The sequence below is a fragment of the Myotis nattereri genome (genome assembly GCF_964212035.1).
Source record: "Myotis nattereri genome assembly, chromosome: 9".
NCBI classification, from domain to species: Eukaryota; Metazoa; Chordata; class Mammalia; order Chiroptera; family Vespertilionidae; genus Myotis; species Myotis nattereri.
Window position 1 is genome coordinate 17,991,860 of NC_138084.1, and position 10,387 is coordinate 18,002,246.

The following is a 10,387-nucleotide window of genomic DNA, read 5'->3' on the forward strand; positions in this document are numbered from 1 at the left end:
GGGTCCTCAAACTACGGCCCGTGGGCCACATGCAAATACAAATATTGTATTTGTTCCCATTTTGTTTTTTTACTTCAAAATAAGATATGTGCAGTGTGCATAGGAATTTGTTTATAGTTTTTTTTTAAAACTATAGTCCGGCCCTCCAACGGTCTGAGAGACAGTGAACTGGCCCCCTGTTTAAAAAGTTTGAGGACCTCTGGTCTAGTTCAAGCCCTTTATTTTCCAATGAGCAAACTGAGAAAGATTTCCAATTACATTTAGAAATGACTGAAACCCACGCCTTCGTACTCTGAGCTTGGCCTTTTCCCTTGGGTCTGCTGGTGTCTGGAATCTGGGACCGAAGCTCTAGTTTTGAGCACTCTCAGTATCTTGGAAGCATTATAAATAAAACCCTGTATCATTGTCCTTTACCTCTTTTCAGTGTCCGTGTTCTTCTTCTCTTTCATTACCTAGTTCGCCCCAAGAGCTTTGAAAAAAAAAACAACCCATAAAACAACTAGCTGCAATTGTAATTGTTGATCATAGTCAAGAGTCAGATAAGTTAAAAAATATTTGCTGAAAATCTAAATTGTGTCTCTATGTTAAGAGTGGTGGAATAGACAAAGATTAAATGGAGAGAATTGCAACTCCTTCAAAAGCTGACAGTCAAAAAGAGCCAACAGGCGAGTCAAACCAAGTAATTGCTATAGAGAACAATGTACTTAAAGAATTCTGTGGTTTGATACAGTGCAAAGTCCAGTCTCTTGAAATTTAATGAGAGATCCATGAAGATGGAACATCCTTTGAGACACAAAGGACTGAATATCTAATAGTGGATTATCATAGTATTAAGTGAGTTATTCCAAAAGGGGCATTATTTTTGGTGCGACATAGATCATATTATAAAGATACTCACCAAAAATACCATAAACTTGGAGAGCTGACTCTATGCCAATTTATTCAGAGTTTTTTTGTTTTGTTTTGTTTTTGTTTTTTGATCACCACTGGACAGTAAGTTATTGCTGCCTCTGTGCCTGGACTGGCAGTTTAAATAAGGCTCTATTAAATAAATGACTGACTGTTGGGCATTTGATACTCTTTTCTATAGACAATCCACTTAGAGATGGAACCTCTTACTTGTAACCCAAATAAAATCATCTGTGGAGAAATAGAATTGTCAAGGGAAGGTATAATGCAGTGGTTCTCAACCTGTGGGTCGCGACCCCTTTGGGGGTCGAACGACACTTTCACAGGGGTCGCCTACAACCATTGGAAAACACATATATAATTACATATTGTTTTTGTGATTAATCACTATGCTTTAATTATGTTCAATTTGTCACAATGAAAATACATCCTGCATGTCAGATATTTACATTATGATTCATAACAGTAGCAAAATTACAGTTATGAAGTAGCAACGAAAATAATTTTATGGTTGGGGGTTCCACAACATGAGGAACTGTATTAAAAGGTCGCAGCATTAGGAAGGTTGAGAACCACTGGTATAATGTGTTATGGGAAGAAGAACTCATAGATATTTACTGAATGTTTACTGCATGTAAACCTCTGTAAAGGTATAATAATGAAGATGTACTTCAAAACATAATGTATTCATAGTTGTGTTCACAATTTCATTACAGGTCCCATTCTCCTGACCTCTCATCCCTGAAACAGGCTTTAGAGAAGACTAAATGGGACATAGTAACAATGTGACAGAATTTGTTTTCCTGGGCCTCACTCAGGATCTACAGGGCCAAAAAGCATTATTTGTCGTATTTTTACTCATCTACATTATGACAATGGTGGGCAACCTGCTCATTGTGGTCACTGTTCTTTCCAGCCCCTCCCTGGCCTCCCCCATGTACCTCTTCCTTGCCCATCTGTCACTCATCGATGCGGCTTATTCCACTGCCATTTCACCCAAATTGATTATAGACTTACTCCGTTGTCATAAGACAATTTCTTTCTCGGCTTGCATGGGACAGCTCTTTCTGGAACACTTATTTGGAGGTTTTGAAGTCTTTCTTCTGGTGGTGATGGCCTATGATCGCTATGTGGCCATCTGTAAGCCATTGCACTACATAACCATCATGAATAGACAGGTTTGCATCCTGCTGTTGGCGGTGGCTGGGGCTGGAGGTTTTGTGCATTCTTTGGTCCAACTCCTCTTTGTGTACAGCCTCCCCTTTTGTGGCCCCAATATCATTGACCACTTCCTCTGTGACATGTACCCTCTGTTGGAACTTGCCTGCACTGACACCTACTTTGTAGGCCTCACTGTGGTTGCCAATGGCGGAGCAATCTGTACGTGCATCTTTATTTTTCTATTGGTCTCCTACGGAGTCATCCTCAATTCTTTGAAAACTCACAGTCAGGAAGGGAGGCGCAAAGCCCTGTCTACCTGCAGTTCCCATATCACGGTGGTTGTCCTCTTTTTCGTTCCCTGTATTTTCCAGTACGTTCGACCTGTTTCTAACTTCCCCATTGATAAATCCATGGCTGTGGTCTTTACTGTTGTCACTCCCATGTTGAATCCTTTAATATATACTTTGAGAAATCCAGAAATGAAACATGCTGTGAAAAAGCTCTGGCATAAAAAGTTAACTATAGATAGAATGAGCATGTTGTCACCCATACTGAATGCTTTTGTTACTAATTCTGAAGCACAAACAGGCAGTCCATTGTAACAATGGATGACTTAGTCCAGGGGTCCTCAAACTATGGCCCGCGGGCCACATGCAAATACAAATATTGTATTTGTTCCTGTTTTGTTTTTTTACTTCAAAATAAGATATGTGCAGTGTGCATAGGAATTTGTTTATAGTTTTTTTTTCAACTATAGTCTGGCCCTCCAACGGCCTGAGGGACAGTGAACTGGTCCCCTGTTTAAAAAGTTTGAGGACCCCTGACTTAGTCAACTCAATGGGGTTTTAGGGATGCTTTTCTTCATTTACATAAAGGCATAAAAAAGTAGAATAAATTATCCATTGAGGTTAGAATCAATCTAATAGAGAAGTTCTGCAGGTTGAACAAAAGGCACAGGTATTTGTCCTATACAAGGAAAGGTACACTAAGTTCACCTTGTAACTTTTTCTTTATTTTAAAATGGGACGTTAGAAGAAAGAGGCTTTTTCCCCCCTTTGAATATTGAAAAATAAGCTACCCTTGAAAATTTGCTGTTACCCTAAGTAATGAGAAAACAATTCATCTAATGTTTAGAACAAATGTCTGGGGTCAAACAGTTATTGTTTGTTATCCTATCCACACAGCAACTTTCTGTAGCTGCCTTATGCATTTTGTCTTTAAGATTACTTTCGGCCTGACCAGTGTGGCTCAGTGGTTGAGCGTCCACCTATGAACCAGGAGGTCATGGTTCTATTCCCAGTCAGGACACATGCTCAGTTTGGGGGCTTGATCCCTAGAGGGTGTGTGTGTGTACATGTAGGAGGTAGCCGATCAATGCTTCTTTCTGTCATTGATGTTTCTTTTCTTTTTTAAAAAAATATTTATTGTTGAAAGTGTTACATATGTCCCCTTTTCCCCCCGCATCGATCCCCTCCAACCAACCCCCAACCCCCACCCCAGGCCCTCACCACCCTACTGTCTGTGTCCAGGGCTTACGCATTATGCATACAGGGTCTTTGGTTGATTACTTCCCATCCATCCACCCTCTCTACCTTCCCTCTAAGATCCCTCACTCTGTTCCATGCTTTCATGTCTCTGGATCCACTCCATACCATTGATGTTTCTATCTCTCCCTCTCCCTTCCTCTCTGAAATAAGTAAAAAATATATTAAAAAAAAGATTACTTCTGTTCTTTAGGTTGATGTCTATGCATTTGAAGTTCATGATGTTTAGATGGGAGATGGTCCCATATTTGGTTAAAGACACAGACAGTGAGCAGTTTTGTTAGATGGAATATTGGAGCTGTTCACAGGTTGACATGAACCTGTATGGGATGACCGACAATGAAAACAGATTCTAGTTCTTGATTAGAGGATAGAAAACCATATTCATTCAAGTCATAAATATATTTTCATGCCTTTCCTCACCAAATATTATATACATTTTTGCCATTCTTCAAAGAGTACATAAAACTTACTTTGTCTTAATGATACTGAATATTGGGTAAATAAATGCATTATTTTGCATAGCAATGTGTTCCCTAAAAATTGTATTCAACTGAAATAATTTAAATTATAGACTTAATAAAGATTATTTTGGTATAAACAAAATTTTGTTTTTAAATTTTATATAACAAACAACAACAACCAGGTGTTTTTTTTTACTTGTAACTCATACTGAAACATCATGAACTAGGAAGACGATGGAATTGCTTTCATTGTTTTGTAAGAGTTTTCTAACAAAAAAAAGGAATATCACCTATGTTTTGTAAGAGTTTTCTAACAAAAAAAAGAGCCATTTTCTTATTTTAAACTTTTATTATGCCCTGGCCGGTGTGCCTCGATTGGATGAGTGTTGTCTCATGCACCAAAATGTTGTCAGTTCGATTCCCAGTCAGGAAACATGCCTGGATTGCAGGCTTGGTCCCAAGTAGGGGCTGTGCAGGGGGCAGTTGATCAATGTTTCTCTCTCTTTCCCTCTCCCATCTGCTCTCTTTAAAATCAATAAAAATATTTTACAATTTTATTATATATTTTTTCATGCATACCAATAATATATGCAATTTATTTCTAGATTTTATAGCCTCCTACCTAGAATATGATCGATATTAAAATTACCCGTATATACCATTCCTCTGCCTCTTTCCAGGGGTAATCCCTATGCTGAAGTTTTTGTTAATCATAGTTAAAAATAGTTTAATTACACATGTATGTATCCTTAAGTTGTAGAGTTTAGAGTTTTATATTCTTTACCTTATATACCAACCTACTTTCCTAATTTGATTTATTTACTCTATTTAAAGTCCAAATACTTTTGTATCTATTTCTAGACTATTTTCCTTTGATTGGTTAATTATTCCTAAGCCAATACCACATTATTTTAGGTCATGTAAGTATATTTTGATATCTGATAAGAGGCCTACCACACAATAGTCTTATTAAAAACAACAAATTCTGTTTCAAAAAATTCTTTTCCACATAAATATTAGAATAATTTTGGAGATCTTAGAAACTTACTAAGATTTTGACAGACAACATATTAAATGTCTAACTAATTTAGAGAGAATTGATATCTTGATCACATTGAATCATTCTATCATTTTATCTGAGAACAGGAAAAAGTCTTAGTATTTATTTAGGTCTTTAAGATTTAAAGATTCTTTTAGACTATTGCTGAGTGATAATGATTTCATTAATGATTTTTAATATCTTTCAAATATTTATATTGTATTTCTCATTTTTATGTTATTATGTCACTTAATAGAGGAAAAAGTGGTATAATAACTCTGAATAAAGGAAACGTTGACTCATTCTTAGCTTTAATGGGGATGCCTTCAGTATTTCCCCATAAAAAATGTGTTCATTACAAAAGAAAATCTCCACCTGTATATTACTACCCTGCAAGGAACAGATATCACTCTTCAAAGGAACAACTGAAAACTATTTACAAAGAGCTTGCAAGATTAAAGAATTTTTTAAAATCCTCAGTTGAGGTTATGTTTATTGATTTTTAGAGAGAAGAGTAAGGGAAAGAGAGAGAGAAAAGAAAGAGGGGAGGGGAGAGAGAAACATGATCGGTTGCCTCCATGTCATCATTTTATTTTGTCAAATGCTTCCAAGTAATCCGGAAACTTGTCAGATCAGTGACAAAGACTAGTTATGTTAAAATATTCAAAGAACTAAAGAAAACCATGCCTCAGGAGCTAAAGGAAAGAACTATAAAACAATGTCTCAACACTAAATGATTTATATCAATAAACAGATGGAAATTATGAAAAAGAACAAAAATAAATTCTGGAGTTGAAAGTACAATAATTGAGAAAAAAATCACTAAAGTGGCTCAACAGCAGATCGGAGGAATCAAAAAAAGAATCAGTGAAGTTGAAGATAGGTCACTGTGATTATCCAGTCAGAGGAACCAGTACATAATGATGTTAAAGCTCCTCCCTCTCTGGTTCAGGTTCTAGGGTGTTTAAAGGCTGTTCACGAATCTTATTATTTTGTTATTAATAAGTGATTTTCTCTTTGATGTTCTATTGCTATTTTTTCACTTAATTCCCTACGGTGATTGGCCAGGAGAAGCCTCTGAAAACATAGAATGCACTGGAAGAATCATGCAGAAGGTCTCAGCACAATTCCTCAGTGAATTTATTTTTGAACAAGCAGCCTTGGGGACAAACTATTTTAACAACTCAGTAAAGTGATTTGTTATTTATCATTGATTAAGTCCCCAGTCATATCTTCCTTTACTGGGAGGAGATTTCTCCTTGGGTATTAATGCTACTGTCAAGATGTAGTAAAATAAAAGTGATTACTTTGCTAGACATGTACCATATTAAAAGTCATATGACTATTTAAAAAATATTAAAAGCCCATTTATTTGAATATCCAGCTCTCTGCATTATTGACTAAATATGCTATTAAAAATTTTGTCAATTTATTTGGTCAGTTAAACATAAGAATTAGGTTTTAAATTTGATTACTAATACATATTCTCAATGACAACTTCAAAGTATGGTGATTCATCCATGATATTAACTGTCTTCTTAAAGCCAAACTTTGGAGAATGCCATAACCCAAATGGTAAAATCTTTATGAAAGCTGAAGAAGACTGTCATGCTTTGTACAGGCAAAAAGAGCTATATCTGGATGTGGTAAGCATTTCTAGCTGCAATGATGAGCTGAACCCTAATCTGTTCTCCGCAGTCACACCTGGGTTGATGTGGTGGCAATTCTGACTTATCTGCATCACACTGAACTTCACCTTCCAGAACCAAAGACAGAATTGCAGAAGCCTGGATTTGGAACAGAGGACAGAAGAAGAAATAAAAAATCAAGGTAACATATTTACAAATACTCTTCACTGCTCTGAGAATAGGGATAGATGGACTTAGTTTGAATGAATTATGTATCTTATAAAGAAGCAGGCTTTATCATTTGATTTCAGATGTTTTATGCCAGAAGCTCCAGAATAAGAAAGTGAATGCACTTTATCCATTTTGTAAAATATTATGGAACAAATACAATGATAATAATTTTCTCCAATATTTTGTATTAGAGATGTTTAAATGCATACTGAAATGGATAGAACACATAGCATAACATAAATAATGCAACAATATAAGCGGACATATATGGTTTTCACATTAATGTATGTAGATTGCTTTATATGGAGAAGCCAACAATTAAATATTTTGTATTTTAGTATGTTATGATGATAGTAAGGATTACTGTAGCTCTTTATAATTCTTATCTTGTATTAGTATCTTTAAATGTTCTGGTTTTGTGTATTTTTTTGTTTTGATAAATAGACATAGCACATTGTTGTGCATTTATCACTACTATCCATTTCTTCAGAGAGCTTTGTTTGTGTTGTGCTATTTAATCCTTAAAACCATCCTACATGTTAGATGCTATTATAAGTCTCATTATACAGATGATGTTGAATAATTTACCCTCTCTGATTGTTGTTCTTCTTTATTTGTCCCTAAGGTCTGTTAAACCACACTCAGGCTTTATAGATAGTTTTCCCTCATTTACTATGAAGAAATTGACTTGGAAAATGTGATATTTCTTTAAAATATATCTTTATTAAAAATCTGATAAGCTGAGTAGGTGTTTAATAGGACCTCAACATTTTTGTTGCATCTTTTTTTGGTCATTTGCTCAATCATTTAAAAAACCTATTGCTTAATTGGGAAACAGATATAACCATATAGATAGTTAAATAGAAACATTTAGGCATGGGTTGTGAGCCTATGTTTTAAAAAGATCTGGACTGAAACTCAAAATTTCAGAATCTACATTTTTTAACATCTTGCTGGTTGAAAGTGCTTCCCAGTATTTTATGCCTTGAATACCATGTAAGTGGTTCATTTTTCTGCCTGATGTTGTTGAATTTGGCATACTATAGATCTGCTTATCTTGTTTTAATTTTCATTGTGGGATAGTTATCATGGATTTACATTGTTGAGCATTCCTTAATGATTTATTTGTTCTCATTGAAAATGTTAAGATATTTGAAGAATCTCACAAATGTTTGAAGCAGATACATGTATATTTAATAAAGTACAATATTGATAAAGCATAGAATTTTATATCATTCTGAACAAATTAATAGCTTTCAATAGTTTAGAGTAATAATTACATGCTCATAAGAACATTTTTGATAGTCAAATGTTTATTGATTGCTTAAAGTGTGTAAGGGACAATCAAAGATTCTGTAGATACAGTTACTACTAAGATATGTTTACTATCCTGACAGACCCAACTGATGACTGGGAAGCACAGTTCTAAACAGGTAAGTGTTATAAGTACTCAACAGGTGAAGGTGGCAGACCCTCCTACTGGAAGTTGATTTCTTGGATGCTCAGACAACTCCTATGAATTGTGAGTACTTATTTTCCATTACCAATGCAGCTATAGCGTCATTACTGTGTTGAAGTTATTTAATTATATGCAATGAACTTTGAGAAGCCCTGAAGATGGCATGCCTTTAGGCAGCTAGTCTCTTATATTAATATATCTTAAAGTTTAGAATTTAATTTTTTTTCATTTTTCTTTGATTTGAAAATATGAAGATTCCTTGAGGCAGCTCTGATACTGATGCTAAGTTATGCTCTAGTTCACCTCTGGACTGACAGCTCAGGAAACCTGAAATTCCTCTACTCTGAACTCATTCAGGCCTCCTCAAACCAAATTATTTACCAATTTCAAAGCATATTTCATTCACCATATTTCATTTATGGTGTTTGCTGGTTTCTATCTGCCTTTTCTGAGTTATCTCTTATTTTCTCTTTTCTACACTTTTATTCTCCTTCTGATGATTGAGTACAGATTGGCTTGCCCAGAAGCACAAATCTCCTAGAATAATCTTCTGCCCTTCACAAATAGCCTGGAAATATAGACACTGAAACAGAGCACACTTAAAATAATTCTTCCAAAAAGAACTTGCACACATTACAAGTATAATTGGCTCTGGATCATATTTGAAAGGCCCAGCAAGTGATTTATTTTCCTCAATGAGAATAAATGCCTTATATTCCACACTGATTTAGATAACCAAGAACTAGCAATATGAACAAAATAACTGGTTTGATTGATTAACTACTTTAATAATCAAATAACCTTTAACATATACTAATTCATCTGATTAATATAAAGATGCTCAACCAGCAAAAGTGTTAGCATGTCTTTTAGGATAAAAGTGTCAATGAGAAGAATTCAGAAATGCATACATCTGGAAAGAGTAGGATGTGATTTTTCCAAGATGACTGAGCAAAATAAAATAGTATTTCCAGGTTTTTAGCATAGACTTATTTCTACTATACCATGATTCTGCCTAAAATCTCTATTTTGGCCTTCTGAATTGAGCTATGGCTAGAAATAATAAATTATAAATAATTTGGTAAAGAAAAATGTCGATGTAGTAGACATTGACATTTTTTTGAATTATCCATTTTTTCCCTCCAAAAACCTAGGTTGTAATAAATGTCAATTGTGTGTGTGTGTGTGTGTGTGTGTGTGTGTGTGTGTGTGTGTGTGTGGCGAGTGTGTTGGCAAAAAAACAACAGCATTGCTTTCATTATACTTTGGGAATAATTTAATACTTATATTGAATGTTGCTCAATAATTGGGAATTATTTAATACTTGGGAATAATTTAATACTTATATTGAATGTCGCTCTTTTATGAGTTTTAAAATTCAGTGTAATAAAATGAAGTTTAATAAACACTCATGATGTGCCTGGTTCTTTCACTACTGTGAAAAGTAAAGTAACTCAGAAAGGCAGTTATCTAAATGTCAGCCTATAATTTTATGCTCCCATACTAGGTATTACTTTATGTAAGTACATAAGTAAAGTTATTAGAGATGAGATTGTTTTCATGGTAGATCTCAGAATGTCAAGAAGCATTCACGGAAACAGGACGTGAAATATGATGTCAAAAAATTCAGTCTTTGTGAGAGATATTCTGAAGAAAGCAGCTTTCCTATTGTTCAGTAGATCATCTCACTGACAGGCCCATGCACATTTGCCTGCCAGTTAGAATTCTGAATTCTCATCATTGTAGTTGAAGCAAGAAATGAAATGTAGTTGAAGGGAAAATGAATAGAGTAATTGTGGGAGGAGATTCCAAACTCTCATTTTCTAAGGAGTTCCCCTGTGTGAGGCTCGTAGAACAAAAATTGTTGAATAAGGCATTCCATTTTTTGACATAAAGCTTGTGATCCTCTTAAATTCTTTATTGGCCCTTTTCTTTGCAGCCTCTGACACCTG

At 34.9% G+C, this 10,387-nt stretch overlaps 1 protein-coding gene across 1 annotated transcript in view; it reads left to right on the forward strand.

Moving 5' to 3' along the window:
- Positions 1 to 1,676: 1,676 nt before the first annotated feature.
- Positions 1,677 to 10,387, forward strand: part of LOC308524758 (olfactory receptor 4A5-like) — a gene marked incomplete at both ends in the record, with an annotated part of 363,276 nt that continues 354,565 nt past the window's right edge. Inside the window, one exon of the mRNA XM_081099306.1 lies at positions 1,677 to 2,486. Within this exon, the coding sequence (XP_080955432.1) occupies positions 1,677 to 2,486 (810 nt within the window). The remainder of the gene's footprint in view (positions 2,487 to 10,387) is intronic.